The 24983-nt window shown below is 40.5% G+C and overlaps 1 protein-coding gene and 2 long non-coding RNA genes across 4 annotated transcripts in view; 2 read left to right on the forward strand and 1 right to left on the reverse strand.

Moving 5' to 3' along the window:
* LOC309716643 overlaps positions 1–3544 on the forward strand; it is a 42588-nt gene extending 39044 nt beyond the window's left edge. The window contains exon 2 of the long non-coding RNA XR_014279486.1: positions 888–3544. This is a non-coding gene — a long non-coding RNA (uncharacterized lncRNA). The remainder of the gene's footprint in view (positions 1–887) is intronic.
* The window catches only part of eif3ea (eukaryotic translation initiation factor 3, subunit E, a), a 28223-nt gene that overhangs the window by 2647 nt on the left and 593 nt on the right, over positions 1–24983 (reverse strand). The window contains exons 1-10 of one of the 2 annotated variants that reach the window (XM_082550570.1): positions 24837–24943; positions 24247–24364; positions 23943–24060; positions 21147–21189; positions 19522–19626; positions 14451–14576; positions 13964–14088; positions 10154–10280; positions 9464–9565; positions 5470–5579 (exon numbers count right to left, since the gene is read on the reverse strand). In XM_082550570.1, coding sequence (XP_082406696.1) covers positions 5470–5579; positions 9464–9565; positions 10154–10280; positions 13964–14088; positions 14451–14576; positions 19522–19626; positions 21147–21189; positions 23943–24060; positions 24247–24307 — 917 coding nt within the window. In that variant the 5' untranslated portion in view covers positions 24308–24364; positions 24837–24943. Of the gene's footprint in view, positions 1–5469; positions 5580–9463; positions 9566–10153; positions 10281–13963; positions 14089–14450; positions 14577–19521; positions 19627–21146; positions 21190–23942; positions 24061–24246; positions 24365–24836; positions 24944–24983 lie in introns of those variants that run through there. The other variant, XM_082550569.1, reaches the window with a different exon arrangement.
* Positions 5558–21073, forward strand: LOC309716642. Its single transcript, XR_014279485.1, has 3 exons — positions 5558–5622; positions 11569–11723; positions 20653–21073. It is a non-coding gene; the product is annotated as an uncharacterized lncRNA (long non-coding RNA).

Genomic DNA, 24983 nt, shown 5'->3' on the forward strand with positions numbered 1-24983 from the left:
CAAGCACAGTTGTGGAGCAGTGATGATTTGGGCTGATTTTCGGAGTCATGGGACTCATGGAGTTGAACATCAACAGTACAAAAGTATTGTAGAGTCAAATGTGAGGCCATCTGTCCAACAGCTAAAGCTTGGTCTGTATGGGGCCATGCAGCAAAAGAACGATTTCCTGCACTGCAGCAAATCTACAACAGAATGGCTGAAAAAGAAAAGAATCAAGGCGCTGCAATCGCCGAGTCAAAGTCCAGATCTCAACCTGATTGAAATGAGAGGACTTTAAGAGAGATGTGCATAAATGATTCCCCACAAAACTCAATGAAATGACGCAACGCTGTATAGAAGAGCAGGCCAAGACTACTATGCCAGAGACACAGACAATTTCATACAGAAAAGTGTTACTTCAAGTTACTTACACTAGGTGGTGAGTCTAATCTACTAAATCATGGCGCTATACTTAATTTTTGAAAACTGCCATTTTCAAATAAAATAAATAAAATACCCCAACTGAATTTTACTGTTAATTCTCAGGTAACATTTAGCTTCTGGAAACCCTGACTTCAATTAAATGTAGCTGCTGTGTGTGCTGATTCATGCATGAAATATGTTCTAGCACCCAGTAAATCGTATTTAATGCTACTCTATGTTATGACCGATGTTGCACATTAGGTCCCAAATGACTGGTTATTATTTCCATTTGACAAAGTTTATAAATGGCCAACACATTGCACTTCAGGCAAAAAATATATATAACACACCCAAACACTTCTAATGGTCCCCTGCTAATGGGAGCTTGATTTACAGACTTGTATGAACAACTCAATTTGAAGAATGGGTACTACCCCATGTTGTGAACCTCTGTAATTATTTAACTCTTTCTCTTTTTTGTCCAGGAAACACTCTTTGTCCACCTGACTGCTAAAGCTCATCAGACAACTCCAAACAGCAAATGTCCCCTGAAGTAAAAGCCAGGTAGGAGACCGGGCTGCTCTTTGATAGAGCTGGATGTAGATGTGTCACAGTATAAGGAGGGGGTTATGAGGGTGGCTGGCATTCTTTGATCCAAAGCTTTCCCCCATTGCAGCTGGCTTCCCTTGTGGCTTTCAAAATAACTAGACCCCCTCGATACCCCCTTCCCCCTACATTTCCTGCCTCTTTCCTCTTGTCTGACCCTCACCACCCTCCACGCCTACCACATTTCATATCAGGGCCCCAATAAATATTCCCGGCCGCTTTGAGCACTACTCAGAATGACTACAGCAACTCTCATCTCAAAACCATGAAACCAGCCCCTCCCTTGAGAAGCACAAATCCTGCTGGCACAAATGCGTGAAATCGGTATTCCTGCAAAAAAACAAAACAAAAAAAAAAGCAATAGCACAGGTTAAAAAGGCCTGTATTAAACAACTGACTTTGTTAATGATCGCTTCCTGGTCAATTAACCCCATTTCGCGAGACCCCTTCAATATAAGTAAGAATCTGCCCAGACAACACCACTTTTCACTCCATGCCTCAGCAAACAAATTCAACCACTAGTACAGATTTCAACTGTCTCTCAGAGGCTTATTTAAGACATTCTTTTAGTGGGAAGTAATCTTATTTTGTGATATGTCTGTCTTACCTCAAGGCTTAAAAACTTTAAAAAAAAGACTACCACTTTCTAACCCATGAATGTTGGTCAAATGGTGGCAAAACCACATAAAGAAGGGAAGTGAAATGATGTCAGTGTCTGGATGAGGCATTAAAAGCATAAACAACAAATAAAAGGCATTACCTCAGCATAATGAGAAAAATAGGGTTTGGTCTCCAAGTGACAGTGCACATCTCTCAACACTTACACCACAAGTGAAGTGATTGAGAAGGTGGATAACAGGACAGAAAAAAAGGCAGTTGCGAGGAGTTCCCAGCAGCCCAGAGGAGGGGAAAGGATATGAGGAGACTGATGAAGCTGTCACTCATAACAACAAACCTTGTAACATTAGCTCTGCCGGACAGCTGATTACACTTCAGCTCATCAAACCTGTGGAAAATGATCCATGACAGCAACATTGCTCTGATGGATCATTGTCTGGAACGTCACAAGTTTGTGTGTAGGCTGTCTAAAGACCCAAGTTTAGGTTTGATGGTTAACACATGTCGGTGATCGCACTGACACCATTTCACATCAGCAAGTGTTAATTTAAAGTAAATGATGCACTGATGAGTAGCTGCAGCTCACGCTGTCAACTCGGAAATTCAGGATTTCGATTTCATGCTCTGTGAGGCAATGTGTTGCAGGATCTTGAAGACAGTCCTTAATAACTCTGTATGTGGGATCATTAACGTGGTACAGGATGACTTATTCAGTAACATCAGGCAGGCAGACTGGAATATAAGGGGTACAACTGTAGGCATCAAAAGCACCTAAAACCTTTGAAGGGTACTATACATCGCACTCTATCAAGCTGACTGATATTAGTAACAATTCTTCAACTATTTATTTAACAATTAATCTAACGCAAATTCAAAAGTAAATTTGAAACTGGTTCTAATTTCACTCCAGTGAAGGTGATTGCTGCGCAGGAATAATGTGGGTGTTTTGTTTGACAATTCAGGAAAGTCGGGACGCATGTCAGTCAGGTCCAGGTCAGATATGGTGATCAAAACAAACATGATCTGGTTTCCTCGCTGGGGACTTGAGCTAATCCTTAACCCTTCTCGCTGTTGTCTTTGCAGTATAACACAGGAACACAAAGTGCCCCAAAAGGCCCAAGGCCTTGGCCTGTACGAGTCAAAGCCCTCTAATCTAATTTATAAAATAAAGTCTGGCAATGTTTTGCTCCCAGGAAGCACATTTGTATATCAGAGCAGGGTAACTTTATCTTATGTTCTAGTGACAGTGTTCTTCAACAGCTAGCCTTACTTATATCTCAGAGAGAAGGAAGATCAGAGGGAAGGGGAAAAAAGACAGAAAAGGACAGATGTGGGAGCATGCAGTGCGCAGGTCAGAGTTAACAACCCACACTATTGACATCTTTTGGCCTTAAAGCTGAACAGGCAGCTTCCACGCCTGGTTTTATTTTACACAACCATGATCCTGTTCCTTTGGGGAGAAGGATCACTTTCATTTCGACCCCTTACTCGCTCTGGCTCCTGAGCTTTCGACTTCAGGCTAGGGGACTCCTGTGAGTCTCAATACCAAGCTCACACTTGAACAGAGAGGTCAGGCATTGGGGTCTAATTCAGTTAAGGGAGAGAGGAGGATTTTGGGGGGGGGTTCTTCTCCAAAGTAGACCCCTTCTTAACATGGCTGGCCTAAAATGAATGCATTGTTAAACACTAACATATGATAGTGTTTAGGAGAGTCCAAGCCATTTGGAGCAACCTCGTTTTCGGCTTGGGGTAAAATTGATTTTTCGGAGAAACCGAAATGATTGTGTGGTCTTTTTAATGACTCACTTGTGAGGTGGAAAGCTCTTCAGTGTTACTTCCAAATACACACGACACCCCTTCCAAATACCAGTGAACTGTTGTGTACAACACAATCCAGTCATTGGGGGGGGGGGGGGGGGGGGGGGGACAAAACTTCCCCAAATGACCACGTCTCAAGCATTTACTCATAATGTCAAAGGACAAGTGTGCATTTGAGGTCACAGCAGGGTCTGAAACATTTATGGAAGGACTAAGGAAATAAAGCCTGTAAATCAAACAAGGAAAGCAAAGCTAAATTGGAAACACGCACGCACACGCACGCACTCTTGAGACACTGAAAAGTCTAGACAAAAAGACATGTGTGTGTGTGTGTGTGTGTGTGGGGGGGGGGGGGGGTTGCAAGTGTGGGCTAAATCACATTTTCAGTGCCTACAGTACACTTTACACAAGCATTTCTTGCATAAAAGAACTAAAATAAGCCAACTTCTGGTCTACTTTTGTATCTCAAGCTGTGGGCAAAAGGCAAGCTAAATATCTGTGAAACCATCATGGCCAGCAGCTATAAAAATGTCCTCATTAAAAACAGCCATCAAATTCATTTGAGTCCACGCTTGGGTGCAGAGGGCTTCTGGGTAGAGGACTAATGACTTGGAATTTAGTTGTCTGTCAAAAACAGACATGTTCTGTCCATCGTCACAACACCACCAAAAATAAACACGGAAATCCCTAAAACGACCCTTGGTTTGTGTTCCTGCTTCAGAAACCTCAACAAACAAGAGAGTTGAGGACACACAAAAAGGTGAAAAGTAGAAAAATCACTGTTCAACTTCCTCTTTCAATGTTACCACTAACCTTTTGTGGTCCTTAACAAGTAAATGGATCCAATTGCACTAAGTCTGCCAAAAAGAACCAGGACTCCTAATCAATTCCAGACAATCTGCAATTGGAGATTTCGACAGGGCCTGATCATGTTCCATAGTTCAACCTTGACTACAGACTTCCACAGCTCTATGTAGCAGTCAATGCAATCATTTTCGTGTCAGAAGAAGTAATTCATTCCCTCTTTCCACTGAGCATCACGTGTTTGTGAACCATACTTGGAAATGCAGCCTTTCCTTCAAATCTTTAGCAGTCACAATAGGCCTGAGGGACGGCATACTGCTGTGTGAAAGCAGTGGAAAATGTGTACTGTAAATTAGTCTGGAACAGTATGAACAACAGAATAACATATGCACTTCCTAACGTCAGAGATAACACTTACAAAGACAAGCGGGATTTCTCTTTATCTTTATAACTCTCTCAAATTGATGCCAAATCCTATAATTTTTCTTAATTACAAACAATTACTATAATCTTTTTTCTTTCTCGCCGCTAATGCTCACTATAATTAGCATTTACTAAATTTCTTGGTTTCGGGGATGGATCCAAGGTCAATTTTATTTTAATGTAACTAAATTGAATTTCAAGCTAACAGTCAAATTAAGACCTACAGAACCCCCTGACCTCCATTTACCCAGCCGAAGAGAGCTGAAATGTTTATGTGTACTGGAGCAGCTGGGAACATCTAAAGCAATCCAAACCCTGACCTCTTACTGGAAGACAACTTGTAGTGAACTGGCCTTGACAGGTGGTCTTAAAAGTTTAGTAAGCACAGCAACCTGTAGAGACCTGGAAGCAGTTAAACCCCATAATACTTATCCCCAAGATGTGTGGGGTTAGCATGGCTGTGCACGGAGAGGCCAATAAACACTCATTTCAGGAAAATTCCTTTAATCGCAAAGCAGCTGTTCTTACTTCCTGCATCTTGAAGTGTAGCGATATTAAACAGTATTTCCTGTTAATCATTAATGATGTCAGTCAGTTTTCCTGTCAAACATATTCTACGTAGCAGCACACAGGCATTCACAGCTTTCAAACCGGCCAGAAGTGGTTTTTGGTTACACATCCTCTTTGCAACTGACTTCATGTAGCAACTGCCAGCAACTTCCAGGAATTACTTGCCAACTAGTTGGGGAATACACATCCAATACAACAGACAACTATTGAGCAATGTGTGTTACTAACCTGATGCTAATGCACTGGTGAATTCTGCAGAAGGTCTCAAAGATGAAGAGCCGTGCGTTCTCGATGAAGTCCTCCAGGCAAGCAACCAGGAAGAAGTCATTCACAAGAACCTAAGAGACGGAAAGAAGTTCATGTTAGAGCACTGTACAACAGGTATGAAAGCAATGCTTATTTCTATCAATCTAGGACACTGGCCTAAAATACACACAACTCTGAGTTTGGACCAGACAGAGTGGAAAGTCATGAGTGCTTTGTCTGCCTCTTTTATTTAATGTCATATGTAATAAGGGGGAAAAGAATTCAGTTCACTTAAGCCCAATTCCAACTTGGTTTTTGCTGTAGTAAATAGGGTAGGAAGAACTACACTGTCTGCATTTTTGTTTCAGAATAAAGTTCCCTCTCTAAGTAATACACTTCAAAAACAACCACAAATCTTCAGATTCTACAACCACCACATTACACCATTCAGTAAGAACAGATGCAGCCACAGAGATGACCACCCTGTCAGCGACTTATCACCGGTCATCTAGGCTGTTGGTTCAGTGTCAACTCTCTCTCTCTCCTCTCTGTAGGATTGTCAAATTTCACAGCTACTGTCATCCAGCATCTGCAACACCACAAGCTAAATTCCATTCACAAATGACACTGATTTTTTTCAAAAATATGTACTGGGGGAAAAAAAAAAAAAAAAAAAAAAAAAAAAAATCACCTGTGGCCGGTTACAATAACAAATGCAGCCTCATTTTGACTCTTTCTTACTGCTGCATATGGCCTATTCATCCATTTATCTACTATAAATGTTCATGTTCCAACTACGGTCCCAGAGGTACTACTGTATGAAATGCTCCCATTTCCCAGTGCTTACTGCATTCCAATGCACCAGTGAGAGCTATTTCACATCACAGACCTCTATCATCAAAAGTTCTGTAAGGATTACCAGCTCTTTGTTTTCTTAAGCCTAGAAAGCTGCTATCTGCACAAAGTTCTGCTTGAATAAATCCCAACTACATGGCGCTATCAGGCAACACACGTTTTCAGCTATGACAATGCTTATCTAAGGCTGATAAACTTTGAACAGCTAAGTGCCCTAATTATTGTCATCTGGGATTCAGACCACAAAGCTTAAACAAATTCTGGAAGGGGCCCGAAGAGCCCATTTATGTGCAATCTGAGGGCCGGACTATAGGTAGCCCTATACTTTTCATTCTTTTGCCATGCAAGCATCTAACATCTGACAGCGATTCCAGATTTGGGTGGAGTGGGAAAGAAACAAATAACAACTTGTACAGCCTAACCAAGCTAAACTCCCTATTTGAAAGCACTTGGCTCATACTTTTGTACCGGCTGCAGTGAACTGAAGTTGGGAGAGCTGAAAACAATACGCATGTCGTGCTATTGTGGCAATCAGCAAATAAATGGGTGCCACTGTTCTCAGCGGATCAAATGTGAGGCACTACAAATGTTCATCAAGACAAAAACCAATTGCAGTGTGTAGTGGTTTACTTCAATCACTCCATGGTCTGTGAGATCCTTTAACCAATGAAACTATTCTCTTGCGTGTGACTTTTCTTTCCCCGCACAAATGTCTCACCGACTTCAAACAAGACCATTTTGGGAACAAACACATGTTTGCATAGCATCACAGTAATGCATTAGAGGTGCTGTTAAACACTTTGGAACCACCCAACTCGTTGTGAATTGGACAAGGTTAATAGAAGCCTTTTGTGCCAACTGGACATGCTCTGATAAGACTGACAGGTAAGCTAGTGTTAAAAGCACCTGGAATAACTTGGGCTCTGAGAGGAAATTGGGAGTGAGCATCTGTTTCAAGCACAGTCGAGTATGTAAACAAAACCCCACGAGGTGAGGTCAGGACCTACCCAGAGAGCTCCTAAAAAGAGCGTGCAAGTGTTTAACAAGGACGGCGGTGTCATATTTTAGTCAGTGTAGACCTTACAGAAAAAAAAATTTTTTCCCCACGTTGGATGTGTTCTTTTTTTTTAAGTACATAATCACATAAAAACAAATTTGGCTAATTAATTTCGTTTTAAATTTCTCTAAGTAGCGATATGGTGAGGCAGATGACTCCATATTAGAGAAAAGAGAATAAATCTAAATGAAACAGAACCTTAAGTATACCACTGACATGAGTTATAAACATTTTCTCCTAAGAAAGAGCCATTTGATCAGGCCACATGTTTTTCATTTATCTGCAAGAGGCAAAAGATGAAACGGGGGCCAAATAGCCCTAAGTTTAGTCTTTCAATCCTCTGCACCTCCAAATTAGCACGTCATCTGGGAAAGCCAAATTGCAGTGTGTATGCAGAGAATGAACTAAGAGATTAAGTTCTACTAAATAAACACACAATATGTACATAGCAAAACAATCAGGACACCTGCTCCGTCTTTAAATTTGATTACTTACCACAGAATGTGTCCAGAATATCCTTTAGAGTATCCATGTAGCTTATATACAAAGGTCACTAATGCAACAATCTTTGATAAACTGTGGCAACTGTCTAGTTTCAATGTACCTATTATTTTGTCTGTCACACACAAACCTGACAGAATTCAAATGTAAAAATTGCGCAAAATCTTGAATTAACCTTAAGAAAAAGAACACTGCTGGCAATATTTGAGATCAGAAGATACAAATTAAGCCAAATAACTCAATTATGCACCACAGTGCCCAAAATTAAATTAAATTGACCTTAAAGTGAAAAATGAGTCAGAAGAGCCATTATTTCTTATTCACCCAGTCTAATAACGCTTTCAAACAAAAACCTGTGGCATTTTTAAATCTCTAGTGGTAGAGTGGGGCCGTTTTTTAAGAGTGGGCTCCTGTTCTGCTCGTCTCACACTAAGCAGCAACCTCCAGAGCTAAAAAAAATGTAAACAATGCGAAAGTGCCCGAAAGAGAATTTCATGTTAAAACGATCAATTTTAAAGCGTTAGAACGCATGTTTACAATCTGGTGCTGGCCTCTATAGATGGTTTCCCCCTGTAAAAAATAAAAACAAAAAACAGGGGTGATTTTTTTTTTTTACTTTTTTGTTACTCCACCAGCCCAGACATTGGTGTGACCTCTTTGCATGACACGTGTCCCAGCAAAGGCAGCTGTAGCCAGTCTTTTGTATATAGTCAGTAATATAAAAAGACTGGACCAAGTTGTGTGCGTTTCTACTGCAAATTATTGAAATTGAGTGTATGACATGAAGGAGAACATGGACTAAATTAGCACTATTCTCTAGAAAAGACTGAACACAGACCTTGAATAGGTTTTGGGAAAAAAGAGGGCAGAATGTTATTTTTATTTTGCATCATGTCTTTGCGGGTTTCTTCCGCAAAGTGAGCTGTAAATCTTATCTTGTTCAAGGACAAGTTCTCAAATCATCATGCTGTTCAGTGTGTTAAGCTTTGTAGTCAACACACAAAGAAGACTTTTACTGTAAGCTACTCATATTTCATATTAAGTTACATTTCATCATTGCAAACCGAAATTGAAACAAATGCTCTGAACAGTGGTGTTATGACAGATCTCCCTCTTAAACCGAGTGTCTGCACGCCTCTGCAGAGACTTGTGCTTATAAAGCTTTTATTGTTAACGACTAGGCTGATGGGTCAATTACAGGACATAGCATAATCTGACTGAAGCCTGAGTCATACAGTGTCCAAGGAGACCTCTACATATCAGACAGTGAGATACAAGGCCCAGCCTATCACTGCTCTGCCTCACTGGACCCACGCAGAACTGTGGCGAAAAGAATCGCTGTGTGAACGTGCAGAAGGTCACACACAGATGACACGATTACTAACCATTAATACTATGATGCTCTGTGTGAAAGTTCAGGGGTCTGACCCACAAATCAGACGTCCTCAGAAGACCCCCATATTGTCACGCAGATGAACAAAAAAACCAAAACAACATTTCTTCTCCATTTGGGAGCAAAATGATGAATTTACTGTTGGTGAGATGACTGAAGTGGGTACTCACCGATTCACATTCCCTGAGCTTCTTCTGAGCACTGTCAAAGTCAAAGTTCACGTACAGGCACTCCACAAACTCTGTAATCGGATCTTTGTAGGTGTAAGATTCCTGAGAACATAAAAATCACAGGTACAAACATATTTGTGTGTCTAAGTTAGAAAGTTAGGGCTCATCGACAGTAAGGTGCAAGTAGTTTATACAGTTTATTTAGAAATAAATACGACAAATATAGCAAACGTAAATCACTATCTGTATATGAAGTTCAAGCGTTTTACAATGTAGTCAGAACCACCACCTGCTGGACACAATTGCTAAATAAATGAAACCATGCTCTGAACTCTGAAGGGCTCTAAATTTCTTAACTCACATAAGGCTATAGAGCAGACAGTACTGAGGACATCTTTTATTCATTACCAACAGCCAATCAAAACAGTGCTTAGATCTCTGAACCAGCTACTGTCATTGGTAGATAAGGCATGGGCACACAACAGTTAATCAGTTTACTGCCATTCATCAGGAGTTCAAGGCTTCTCTTGCTTGACTCAAACTATAATATATTTTGTGCTTAAAGTGAAGTGTTAGCAATGCTATTGGGTTACATGATCAGTTACCCACCCTTCAAAGCCAGTATGGCCAATAAGTAATGACCTAATAACTGTGCACTCTGTGACAGATTTTTTTGTGTGTTTTTTTTACCTGTTGTATGACCTTCACCAAATCCTTCAGAACTTGCCGACGTTTACGGACATCCTTGTTTGTAATGACCGCTGTAGTTAGGTAACGCAAGATGTGGGGGCACATAGTCTGGATAGCATTGAGGTATCTGGAGTGAGGTAGGATGAAAGCAATCACTTTTAAGACCAACGTAAGCATAGATGTGATCTTTACAAGGACACATAATATAACATTTTGGGATTCTTATCAGGCTCCTGGCATTTTCAACAGAGAAAATCCTTTTCAGCTAAACAGATAAATGTCCTAACGGGACCTTCATTGGGTCGGCCTGGGTTCAAGTTTTAGCCATTTCTTTCATTAGCATCTTAGGGGGGGATTCTGGCAAGAAGATACAGATCAGTGAGCAGGGACCTGCCCAGTAGCTGAAACTCAATCCAAGAGGGACTGATGCTCCAAGCACAGGTCAACTTGCTAAGGGCTGAACACGAGAGAGACAACACTGTTTCAGGCTCATTATAATCCCACACCAACTGTGGAGATACTGTTTCTGTAAAAACATGCTGCACGCACAACAACTGGACGCAATATTAAAACCACCTGCCTAGTATTTGTGACATCAAAACAAATCCAAATTAGAGACATGGACATTTAACTACACTTCTTTCTGATAGCACTTTGTGGTATTGAGGGAGTCGGGGGGGGGGGCTAGCATCAGGTCCTTTAAGTAATTTGAGTTGCAATGTTGAAACTACGTGGACTTGTTTTAACAACACAACCCACACATGAGATCAGGAGGGCTAGCTCTGTGGTCGGCATGAAGCTGGACACTCTGGTGACAGTGGCAGAGAAAAGGACATTAAAGAAACTGATGGACATTATGAACAATGCTGGGCATCCTCTGCACACGGCCATAAACAACCAGAAGAGTCTGTTCAGTGACAGGTTGCTTCTCCCCAAGACAAGAACTAACAGACTTAAAAACTCCTTTGTCCCACACGCCATCAAACTGTTTAACTCCTCTCTGGAGGGGAGAGGGAGGGGAAACAGGAGGACAAAGGAGGGGGGAACAACTAAGCTGTAGTGCCTCTTCACCTCACTGTACAATACCTTGTGCAATACTTTTTGTAAATAGTCAACAGTGCAATAGACTCAATACTTGAAATGTGCAATTCACTTGTATTTTTATTTTTTATTCCTATTTATTCTATTTATCCCCTTTGTATATTTTATTTATATTTGTCTCTGTATTTATATATATATATATATATATATATATATGTGTGTATGTGTGTGTGTGTGTGTGTGTGTATATATATATATATATAACAATTCTGTAACTGTAACTTCGGTCGTTGCTGTGCTTTTTGGAAGTCGAATTTCCCAGAGGAACCCACCCGAGGGATTAATAAAGTTCTATCTTATCTCTCTTATCTTAGATCTGGGAAATTTGGATGCCAAGACAACATGGTCATATTCCCAAAACCATTGTTGAAAAATGTTTGTGGCAGAATGTAATATCCTGCTGGAAGAGGCCATTTCCACCAGTGAATACCACTGCCATGAAGGGGTGAACATCTTCAGCAATGTTTAGGTAGGTGCTATGTGTCAAAGTAATCTTAACATGAGTTCCAGGACGCAAGGTTTCCCACCAAAACATTACTCCAAGCATCACACTACTTCTGCCAGCTTGTCAGCTTTCCATAGTGCATTGTGCTGCTGTCACTGCCTCAGGTTAAGGACCAGCAAGCTCTTTGCTGTTCACATGGTGTAAAAGTAAATTGTGATTTACCTTCTTTCATTACTCCATGGCTGAGTTCTGATCTGCTTGCATGCTCTTTATAAATAGTTTTGACAGTGGACTGGAGTCATCGTGTACTCTGCCCAGTCTGTGGCTATCCAAGAAAATATGCACCAAGTTGCAATTCACTGTGTGTTCTGACAGTTTTGTAATACCCAGTATTAAAATGCCCTTATCATGACTTTAAGAGGGTTTGCAATCCTTTAGTGTGCAGTTTAATTTTTTTTGTAAACGGTTAGCAGACTTTTGAAAGCCACGGTCCTTAGCCAACTGAATTCACCTAATTGTTTAGCCCAGGTAGGTTCCTTCAGTTCTCCATAGCTAAGGCCAAAGGAGCACATGTTACTCAGAGGAGCGGTTCTAAACCAGGCTTAATTATCAAAATCAATTAAAGGGACAGGGGAACCTGTGGCATTTGTGAAGTTCAGTCTAAAAATGGCAGTGGGCTACCTTTAAAAAGCCACTGTTGGCCTGGTTTTAGGAGAGCTCCCTTTCTTGCTTTGTAGTTGCTTGACTCCCGTGAAGAAGAAGGAGAAAAAAAAAAAACCCACAACGCTCCCTGCTGTGTTCCTGATTAACTTACACCTACTCATTCTCCTGGGGGCTCCAATAACAAGCAATCTTGCATGAATCACTGTACCATAGCCTTCTTGGTGCATTCACTCTAACCCACTTAGGAGACTTGTTTTTTTTTTTGAGTTTTCAGGCAACAAGCATCACTGCACTGGTTTACTGAAGATGCTACTGAGGCATGCAGCCAAGAAATCAACTATGAGTTCAGGTTTCCTCTATTTAAGAAGTCTGTGTGAGAACACAGGAACAGGTCCCGTTTTACAGCTTGTAGGAAAAAGAAAGTCATGTCAAACATCCCAAGGAGGGATTTCAACAATCAAGTAACACAGGGTGTACTACTGCAGTACTGTTTGACTATTTTGCACCAGTCTTATACTTTGTTACTGGATATTATTTCCCCTGAGGTCTGCGCACTCTGTCAATAGTACACAAACAAGGCTTTGGACCAACATTTGCTGACTGCAGGGGTAAGGGAGGTCAAATGTGGAGCTGAAGGCCAACCACTGGTCACCAACTTCAGCCAAAGGAAGTACTGGTCAAGAGATGGGAAACAAGAGCCAAGCCAAGCCTCAGCGGGGAAAACATGAGGTTTCAAGACTGTGAAACTGCAAAGCACACAAATCTACCTCAGTTTGTCCAAACAGATGGCTGGGTGAGCTTTTCATGAGTAATTATTGGGCAGGCCTCCTTAATCATCCACAATAAAATTAAAAACTGAGTAAAATTCAGGGAACCAGACATTTGAGTGTGCTGTGTTGTGGTCGCCTGTCATACTGTCTGTGGAGCCCAATCATCTGTACAATTATACAAGCCTGCAATCAGAACAGGGGAGGGAGCTAAGACATCAAAATAGGTGGTGTGCAAATTTTAACACAGTGTATAAAGTTTCCGATCTGCGATACATATGGCCTGGTTCTCGACTTGGAGAGTAAACAGACCACACGAAAACACACTTCAGAAACCACTTTGAAAAAACCAGCAGTGTTTCATGAGGAAGCCCACCACCAAAAAAAACGTGTCATGACAGAAAACAGTTTCCCTCTAAATCAAGTTCAGCGTGTAAAATGTTTTATGAAGCATTTTGATATATACAAGTCAGATAACACGTTAGAGGGTCAAAATATAACACTGTAACCACAGCATATCATTTTTTTTTAGTCACGGCCATTCTCAAAATGCAAAAAAAAAAAAAACAATTTCGAGACATTATCTCATTTTCATTTGCATTTGTAATGCTAAACCACAAAATGCCATTCTGAGTGTAGTTTAAACAGCCAACAGGGCCGAGTCTCAACCACACTGCAAAACTGTGCCTTTCTTCTTTTAGACATTGTTCAGGGGAAATGTATCTGATCTTTTCAACTACTTCCTGGGATTGTTTCAACAGTTTTCAAATTCCTCTCTAAAAGAATGATTGAAGTCAAAAGACTGAAAAAAAATATAATAAAAATGGTACTTACTGTGGCTGATACAGAAAGAGCTCAATGATATTGTCCCTGCCCTTGGGGTGGTTGAAGAAGACAAACAAAGACCAGTGAATGAGCCACGTCCTTTGCTGAAGAGACTGGAGAGGGGAGCTGACGGTCTGGACACAGCCAAGGCCAAGGCAGAAACCCAGTCGAGCATGAAGTCAGACACGAAAGAAGGTCCAAAAGAGACCACCAAAAGGCAAAGAGAAAAAAAAGAAAGTCATTTTATGTCACAAATATGTTTCAAGACAGTTCTATTAATGCTCTTCTCATCTTCAAAACAAAGAAATCACCTCGGCTTCCAAAGAAACACCGATAATGACTTAACACAAATCCAAGTTCTTAAGCAGTCAGATGAGTGTGTGTGGCAAGAAATAAAACGCCACAGCAGAGCTGTACTGCAAGTGAAATGTCAATACGGGAGTCTATGTAAGGGAATCTAAATGTGGTATCAAATTCTGAGAAGTGGGGCATTTACGTTGTTATCGATAGTCTCTCTCAGGCGGGTGAGATCCTCCATGGCTGCCTCCCAGTTCTGCATCAGGATCTCAGAGGCCAGTTTGCCCCACAGCGAGTTCAGGGCATTCCTGTCTGTAGATGGGACCTTGAAACGGACAACATGATACATTTGTTAAACTGATGACACAGTCCCACCTGCAAAACAAGTGTTTTTCCACATTACTTGACAGACCAAATACTAATTAAGGTTGTTCTCATACAGGCTGGCAGACCAAGCGGCAACATCTGCATCCATACGCAGCAAGCCAGGGCTTGTCACCATTTGCTTGGCTTCAGTAGCAGTGTTGTATGATACAGTAACTTTTCTCATTTATATCCTTCAAACCAATTAAATTATGTCATGGCAGGGGAATGGAGCTTGACAGACAAGAGAAATGAATTATGAAAGACTTTAATAGAACCACATTCAAAGCACTTTTGGGTAAATTGCCACATTAAGGACATATTTGAAGAATGTGTCACTGAAATTTCCTGAACAGTCCTACAGAATTATAGCATTTGGTTGGAGAGTTCATTTGACTGGGTAATGCCAATAAGGTCCTCAGGTTTAAAAACGCTTCAGCAAGATGAAACCATTGTTTAAAATTCGAATTGTATTTATTGCAAGGGGATACTTTTGACTTGTTTGCTATCAGAACTAATCCAAAGATTATATCTCATAGATTGATAAAATCAGGGCACAAATCGGAGACTGTTCTAAATGAATGTGGCACATAGGTCATGACTTTTTATTTGCTAGCATGGCTGTGTAGTTAGGATGTTGCTGAATCAAGATCGCACTGCCCAAGTCTGTGCAACAGAGCGGCACAGGAGTGATAAAATAAAGTCTTCATTAATATTTAAATGATCCAACTTCAAAATATCCAAGAAAATTGGAGTTGTTATTATTTCTTGCAAATATTGCTGCTCTTTAAACAAGAAATGAAAAGTGCCACCCATCACCTTCAATAAATCTGGACAACTCTGTCTTAATCACAAGGTAATTAGGCTGAAATATGAACCAAGGCTAACAAGACACATCTTTGAGAGGATAATTACTCTCAAACGTGTTGCAGGCTACAGTTTCTGATTCCCAGAACCCAGCTAAAACAAACAAACAAAAAAAAAGAAAGAAAGAAAAGAATCCTGTAATGAAACGCAGGTTGAGAATGCCTCTGAACCTCTGCGATGCAATCACTCTGTAGTGGACCACTGGACTACACCCTAGGGCTCATGGGAAACTGTGCGCCACAGTAGTCCACGATAACACCAAACACCAGACGCATTGACATGAGTCAAGCAGGAAGTCGGGGTGGGTGTCTGTGGAGCGTCCAGAGAAACCTAGATGCTAACCAAACGCCCCTGTACAACATCGGACAGCTGCTGTAGTAGACTGTGAGACACGACAGATGCACACACGCAGGAAACGCTTCAAACAAAAAGGAAAAATAAGAGAACAGGTTTCCGCTGAAACTGAAATTGGTGATTATTTGGCTATAAAGGGATTTCTTGCTTAGCAAAAAACAGCTACAGTCTGATAACATTTCATCAAGCTGTTATAATATGAGATGATGGCAGGTAAAGGGAAAATATTTGGAAAATCTCTTGTGGTATTCCCCCAAAGGAGAAAACAGTAAGATGCTGTGTGCATCCAACCAGTCGGAGCAGCGCTCTTTGATCACAGAGCACGTCTCTGGTCTATAATGAATGATTCTTTTGAAGGGGGGTTTGCAGAAGTCACAAGAAAGATCAGCATTGTAGCTCTGAGAAGAAACTGGCTATGCTGCCGATATAAAGGTCAGCGTTTCATCTGTTCTAGTGTTTTGTTTTGTTTGCTATTTTTTCTCTCTTGGAAGTCCCTGCCTGCTACGTTTGGCTGACCTCCAGGTCATTATGGCAGCTTTCTACACACACACACACAGTCTGGCTTTTCACTAGTCGCCACGCTAGAAAAGTTTCAATACCTGGGTTTTTCCAGCAGTTACCTTAAGTTTCCATTGGTTTGTGAAATGGGCACATTTTCGCTGACTGACCAGCAACAATAAATTTACTGTGCTGGGGATCCGTCGGGATACTCAATCTTTATTCTTAACATTCAATCCCTGCATTAAGTGATGATATGAATAAGTTGCTCTTTTCGGGCTAGGCCACACTGTAACAAGACCTGAGGCATGGATTTTGCAAGGCTGGCTTCTTTCGTTTAATTGACTGGGTTTCCCACGTTAAATGACTTTATGGAACCTCACCTCTCCCATACGGAAGGGGGGGGGCAGACAAGGGGCCTGTGAGGATGGGAGGTCCACAAAAACACAAAAAAAAGACAGGAGGAGGAGAGGGAGTAGTGCACAGAGTCTCACTAATGAAACCCATTTTTACCTATTCCCCTTTCTAAAAAGCCTCTCGCATTGTCAAGAGTAAGCAACAGATATCCAGTTACAGAGGCTGGAAATGAGGAAACTAACAATTTGAGGGTTAAAAAAAAAGGGACTCTGCTGGACTTTGAACAGCATACCTCAATTAGAGCAATTTTGGTTTATTTAGACTGAGTTGCAACGCCATAAACAACTGTTGTTGGGATAGTGGGTCATACGCCTTGCAAGCTTTTGAAGACTTTTCTTACACGCTATTGATTTGTCTCTTCCCTTAACAGATCTGAGCACATCAGTAAAATACCCAACTGTTTTGGGCTAAAAGAGTTGTTTGTAGGGAAGAATCGTTGCCAAGATTTTCAGGAGGGGAACAGAGATGTGCATGACTAGTAGGACTGCCACGATTAGTCGACTAGTCACGATTACGTCGACGAATGTAATAGTCGACGCGTCATTTGAAGCTTTGAAGCCAAGATCCCAAAAGACGCAGGAATAAGTAGTAGGATTTAAGAGTGTAATAACGGACTGAAACAGAAGACGGCAGCACTGCATGCACAAGGATGCCAGCTGCCGTTAAACCCCGAAGAAGAAGCCGTGTCCGGTATCGTAGCTGTGTCCAAATTCAGGAAGCGCATCTTCCTGTGCCTGCATTTGTAGGCCAATTACATTACAGCGACACAACGAAGACTGTCCAAATTCCAAGACTCCGACAAATGCGGCCTTCATTTCCCCAGATTGGGGATGGGTCGGGTGTATGCTTCATGGCCCAACCTATCGACCATCAAAATAATCGCTTGTGGCAGCCCTAATGACTAGGCAGAGTCACTGACATCCAAAAGACAGGATGCAGTGCCGTATCAAATGCTAATGAGGACAGAAACAACCAAAAATGGTCTTAATATTTTTCACTCTAATAAACAGACAAAATGTTGATATTATTCTGCCTGGCCTGCTTTAGCACAAGTCCTTGCTTTACCACACAGCTAAATGCTGAAACAAAAGAACAACAAAGCTAGAGGACAAGTGAGTGACACTGTGAAACCACCAACTATGCAGGCTGCTTCCATCGCTCATTATAGGACATTCAGCTCCAAGTTTAACTCACAAACACTTGATCTAAGATCACACACAAGGAGTAACAATAGAGTTTAATTTCTGCAGGGCATTTTGATTTATTCCAAATGACTTTAGTCAACAAATTGTACAAGCTTGGAGAGTCCCCTACGTGTCACAAAAACACCACGATCACTGATCATTGCACTTACCAAAACTTGGCAATTGTGATTTTTTTAATGCATCCAGGTGAGTCCACTCTCATTTTCTGATTCTATACACAATATGTCTTTGTGTTTGTAAAGTAGAGGCCACCCGATATGAGGTTGCTTTCTTTTTTTTTTTTTAAAGAAACAAGAGTGATACTAATATATCCTCCTGGGCATTTAAAAAAAATGTTTATGGATATTTTTTCTTTCAGACAAATTAAACATAATCAGATTTCCCAGGCATTTATTGGGTGTAGTTATAATTCCTTAATAAGATAACATGACATTGCCGTTTACCCCCCGCCTTTTTATTTTAATTGTCAGAACATCCAGTGGATTACTCATTTATGCTCTTGCCCAACTCAGCTAAGATCAACTGTTTGTGTTTCTGGCGTTCCAAACGTGTGTTGTGTTGCCAACAGGGAAGATGCAAAATTCCTTTCGCTGGACAAAATAAGCATCATCAAAATTCATAATATGGTTGAAGGGTGTTTCTCGTCTCTTTTTTACCTTTTTAATTTTCATTTATTAGCGGTTTTAAATACTGATACCACTACATTGGAAAAACAGCTAATATCAGCCAGTACATCAGCCTCACAAATATGTCAGTCAGGCTCCATTATAGAGAACATAGAGAGCGTGCATGTACATAAACTGAATACTGGCAGTGGTCTCGGTGAACAGTAATTATCTTTCTCTGCGAGACAATCACTGGACTTTGAAACATCTTGAAAACTACTTAATAAAACTTTGGCTTTGTCCTCCAGCTCATCACTCCAAATTCAAAATAGAAAGATAGCTGTATGATGAAGACAGCTATTAATTACGTACAGTTAATTTTCATCCCCCATGATAATCACACACCCTCTTAGAAACACCTTGCAAATTGCATGAAACCCTCTTAATGGTAACTGGGAGATGCCTTGCATAACTAAGTACATAAGCTCAGAAGTCGTGACTAGCGACTCTCTGGCCACAGCACTCAAATCAATAAGCTGTCTACTGAGTCCCGCCCCGTGAGAAGACTACAGACAGATTATGCAGTCCGCCACTGATCACTTGGCCCAGTAAAAGATCCTACTCAAGTCCTAGAGCAGCAGTCTCCTCCTAATACAGAAGACGTGCAGGGAATTGAACAGGCAATGACGTAAGCTTTTCACATTCAATTACTTCTAAGTGTTCTTTTCCTCTGCTATGCAAGCACTGGCATATGGAGGAATTAAAGCTATCTGGCAAACCTAATGTGACGTTCAATTTTAATATATCAGACGAACGCCTTGAGCTAGTATATAAATGAGGATAGAAAAATAGTACTGGCACTCTGTTAAGTGAAGGGGTACCGGTTATCAGCAAATGCCACCATTCATGTTCAATAGATTGTAAATGTGTTGAATGTGTGCGACCAAAGCTGAAAGCTTACCAAGACACGGAAGAAGTAGAGGTACTCTGCAGCACCAGAGTAGTTTCCACACTCGTACTGGAACTTGGCATACCTGTACAGGGTGTCCAAATACTCCTGACGAAACTGCAAGAGAAATACAGCATAAACACAAATGTTACAGAGACAACGTGAATTGCTGACAACGTGAAATGGTAAGACTAAAACTTTATAAATACCATTTCTAAAGGGGACATTGGTATGTATTGAGACCTTTTCTACAGTAAAAAAAAAGATGAAATCATTGAAATGTTGACCGATTATCAAAATTATATGATAATTCTTTACAGAACATTATTTGTACAGGCATTATACAGTTGTAAATTATGTTTATAAAGCTTTTGATCATATAAGTAAACAGGTGATGTGGTGATGGTGTCCCGTTTCACTCACTCGTTAGCATTTTCACCACTTGTTCTCTTTTACTTTCTCTAGTTGTTTGGTTCAACTGAGAAAACATTGTGGCTTGGGTTAAAATGAAACAAGTTAGGAGAGACCGTAGGCAAGGCCCCAGTTTCACTACTGCCACAAGCAGTGTGTCACAGGAATGTGCTCAAAGACAACTTCCATGTATCTCAGGTTTTAAAAAAATGGCCGCATTTCATGCTATTAGAATCATGATGTGAGCTTACGATCAGGAACAAAATAGCAATGTCAAGTTTTAAACCATCATTGCATTAAATAAAAAGTAAATAACATGAGCTGGTATCATCAGAATGTAATCAGCTGAAATACAATATATATATATATATATATTAACACATTATGGATAAAATTCTGATTTTGTTTTGTTAAAAGTAAAATAAACACAAAAGTTTAACAACAGTCATAACAAAAACTCCAGAGAAACACAAATGACCTATAAATTAAATCACAAATATGACAATATTCCATATTTATTTGTTGCATCTGAATAATTCCCTGCTGTGGTGGCACACTGCTAAGTCATTTTTTTCCCCCAATGAAAAGGAAGGGACTATTTAAATTAAAAAAAGCAAAACAAACCAAAACAAAATGCCTTCCAAGATGTGGTTATATGAACTATATATTATATATGGGGCTATCATTTCAAGCCTACATGTCTTCCTATATTTAAATGTCCTTCCTGTCCAGTATTTCAGAGCAGCGTGAGCTAACGTCAAGCCATTCAAGAAGATTCAGAACAACCGTGACAGGCAGCAAGCGCCTTTTGCCGCCCAAGCCTTTCCCAGTGCATACTGAGGGGCTCTGAGCTCGGGCTGTGTCGAGGTGCACTGAGGACAGCATGCAGGTCAGCGGGATACCGGAGTAGGAGGGGACCGATGGAGGGGAGGGTAAGAAGCCAAACATCACGGTAAATATAGAACCTCCGGCATTCTTGCGGCTCTATCCACGAGTCCCGAGCTACTCCGTTTATTCTTAACAATTCACCACAGAATGTAAATGTCCACAGAATTTGTGCAAGCCATACAAACCCCGAAAATGAGTTAAGGGTTTTGGGAAGTAATTTTGCATTTCCCTGCTCGGCCTGTCCCTCCCGCTTTGCCCCTAAAACAACCATGAGTTCACAAAAGAGCCATGGGAAATGCAGCGAAGAAGTGAGATGTCAGCAAATCAGGCCAACTTACGTTATGTTTCTCTGCCAAATAGTCAAAGAGCATTCGTCCATCTCTGGAAGACAGAAACAAAAAGAAGAAAGCAAGACAGTTCCTTTAGTTAGAGACCATTTAACTTGAGTTGCCGTTTGGCTAAGGAACTGGCATTTAGACCATCATTCAGGTATATTTTTCCACTTTTGGGCCAAATCAAGAACCATACATAAATGAAGACCATTTCACTTTTAAAATGGTGTGATAGGCTGTTTATTACATTTGGTTTGGCCAACATAAATCTATGTTAGCCATGTCAAACAAATGATGTCTGGTGAATAAAGTGAATACTGATTTTTCAGCACAGCCTCTGTGTCTCTATGGGTTTGCCAAAATAAAGGAATGCACTGGCTTCCCTTAACTGTTCTCTCCTGAATGCATTTTACAACTTTGCCTGTGACCTAAAATCTATTTATGTGAACACCACATAGAAACTATGCGTGTGCCTGGGTTGAGTTCGCTTTCACAGTGGGAATGAATGAGTGTGCATTTACTGGCACAAGTGTGATGTTTGTTAAATGAAGTTGATTTAGGCTCTGAAGCTAAAGATCCTTTATATCCACCCTCTACTGTGAAATTTCAGCCCGCTGTCCACGCTAGTAACACATATTGCGATCAATTAACACACCCACTAGCATGTGCAGTTCTTGCCACAAAACACAGTTTCTTAATAAGGTTCCACATAAGAAATATCCTGAGGCCAGAAAAGATTTACTCAGGTAAGACGACTGGCCAGTGGCTGGGGCTGATCAGGCTGAGGACAGTTATATCATTAGTGGGGATCCAGTTAACCCTCTATTAACCTTTATTTCCTGACAAGCAGTTTTCTTGTAGGGTTCTTGAAAAGACTGTTGTTGCTGTCAATTGGTGCGGCATAAATAAAATAGAAAACACAGTACACCTGAGTTGAGGACAGAGGCAAAGTAACAATTTCAATTTGCTGGTGATTAGAGTTATATAATTACCATGTACCAGGCAGACATCCTCCTACTCCCTGTCCAGTGGGCTACTTCACACTAACAAAACAGTCTGTGTTGACAAGTAGACATCTGAACAGCAGCTCAGATTGCATTTAAAAGCACATCCACAGCTTACTGATGGTTGCTTTTATACACTAATAACCCATGCTTGTATCATTTACTTAATTAAGTATGTCGTTTCTATATGCAACCCACGTGGGGGGAATAGACAGATCCATTTCTCCTACTACGTGTGATGTGATCTTACTAGATTTTTCCACATATTGCTCATGTTTGTGGTCTTACATGCAAAAGACTTGTTGCATATGTGGCAACAAGTGTGACTATACTCAAGTGTAACCACAGCTTTCCCAATCCTCACTAAGAGCAGGCTGTGTGTGTCTGTTGGATGGCGGTGCTGCTGCTCCTGCCCTTCACACAGAAGCTCCAAAAGAGAGATCTCTCTTCTGGATTGGGAACATGGAAAATGCATCATAGACAACCGTCTTAATCTTAACGTAAATTAGAAAAGAAATTGGTGAGATAAAATTTTCGAGATAAATTTAATGTAGTAAAGTTAAACAGGAAATGTCTTATTTATTTCTCCAGTATCAAGAGTAAAACTGACAACATTACAACTTCATGGCACTCCAGTGTTTAATCATTGAAACCCTAGGCTGTTTAACAGTGCTTAACAAACTGATGATGTAAAAGATCCAATCTGTCGCTTTGCACCCATCAGGAGATGTTAGCACACACACACAAAACCCCCCACCAAGCAATCAGTAGCTTGTCTACTCAAAAACCCCAAAGTGGTTTTCAGTGCTTTAACAACTCCAAACAAATGAGAACATAAATCACTGGTCATCCTAATGGTGATTATATTCCACAGAGTGTATCCAATAATGACAGATTGTTTATAGATATGGTAAAACATGATTTACTATGACAGCTGAGTTTGGATTACGGCTTCAGAAGAAGTCTTAAAAAAAAAAAAAAGCCTGGTAAGTGGTAACTTCAATACAAACTATAGGATGAGAGTTTTAATCTAACACACTTGGGGAAACTGTTTGATGTGAATCTTCTGTTAAACCATTTAACCCTTTATTTCCAGCACCAGGTGATCCTATAAACGAGGCATAACGTTAAAAACAAGCAACTGCATTAAGCAGAATTTAGTCCAGAATCGTGGGATAAAACTGTCATTTTTAATTAAAGACAACTAACCCCCGGTGAGTTTCCTATTGTTTTATAAACCAAGAAAAGATTGATGTAAAACATAAGACAGAAACTTTCTTCCTCACTTTGTGCTGACAGCAAACGAACAATAAAAAGACAAGCGCTAATACACTGTTGCCACTATCAGGCTTTGAATCTCACACAACAGTTTCTACAAGTATGTGGCTTAAATAAATAAGTGCAGCCAAAGCACAAACCAGAAAGACATTAAACTAGAAAATGATCTTGATAAACCCTACACACTCTTGCCAAGAAACAAATGAACAGATAAAGCTGGATATGACTGTTTTAATTGAAATTACCACAAAACAGTCCCGATAAAGTTAATCATAACATTATCCATCTGCCTTTTTTTTTTTTTAACTTATGTCTTCCTGAGAAGGCTAAGTACATTTTTTGTTCAATGTGCAGCTCCTTGGACTTCATAAAATCCATTAGCTATGCTGCTGTGCCGGTTTTACTAACCCAAGAGCCAGTAAATTTTACAAACTCCTCATGTTTGGCATAAAATCTGTTTTGGGACACTAATTAAATACAGCTGAATGATATGTTTAGAGTAGGAAATAACAGATTCTACCTGGTTGACTGCATCTGCCTTGTTGTCTCAGGGTCTTCAAACATCTTCACGATGGGTTCGGTCTCTGACTGCAGCTGCTTTAGCTGGGCCACAACCTCTGTCCTCTTCTCCTTCAGCGCTGACACAGGAAAGAGAAAGAAAGTCATTAGATGCAGCAACACTATAAACTAGCAATCAATACACCAGTACTAAAAATGGCTGTAAAACCAAGTTTACTGATAAATCAATTTTGAATAAGTGTGTAGAGTAGTGTATGTTTCAGCTCTGGAGAAACCGGGATAAGCCACTGAGCACCACCACTTACTATGGGGAATTTCCTTCTCAGCAAACAGGCTTCTGTACACATCCATAGCAAAGTCCACCATGTTTGTGTCACTGAGGAGGTCCAATTTCCCACGAAGTAATTCCTGCTCATTGTAGATCTAAAAAACATGTCAAATAATAGGAAACAGAACAGAGGACAGAGTGTTTTGTACATTAATTCAAACCCTGAGATTCAAAGTTACAAAGACTGATTTTCTTTTAAATTATTATAAAGCACAATGTACTGAATAAATTTAGCACATCTCCTCCATAACGTCGGGCAATACATTAACAAAAGCTGACAATTATTTTGTATTTGTAACAGCGCACTCTCTTTGTTGGCTATAGCCGATTCAACTAAAGGCGGCAACAGTTAAACCAATAACGTCTAGTATGCTATTTTCCGTAGATAAATAGTTTCAGACGACCGGGAAAAAACCTGCTCGTCTTATTAGCTTTCTGCATCAATCTGCTGGCCACAAACGTTGTATTAAGTGAACCAAAACGTCCAAACTAAATGACTATTTCAGCACTGGGCATGATTTTTTTTTCCAGTTGTTCGCTTTTTCAGGTTTTGGGGTTTAGCTTTACCGGAGAGAAAGAGGACTACAGTATGTTTCATCGCCCGGCACATTCACACGGCAATAACACTGAACCGAATAAGGACAAGTCTGGTACCACCGCCAAACAACTCTGTAAAACCAGCTGCTTCGAGTTTAGAAAACGTGGACTCATACA

The sequence above is a fragment of the Aulonocara stuartgranti genome, assembly GCF_965226115.1.
Source record: "Aulonocara stuartgranti genome assembly, chromosome: 11".
Classification (NCBI taxonomy): Eukaryota; Metazoa; Chordata; class Actinopteri; order Cichliformes; family Cichlidae; genus Aulonocara; species Aulonocara stuartgranti.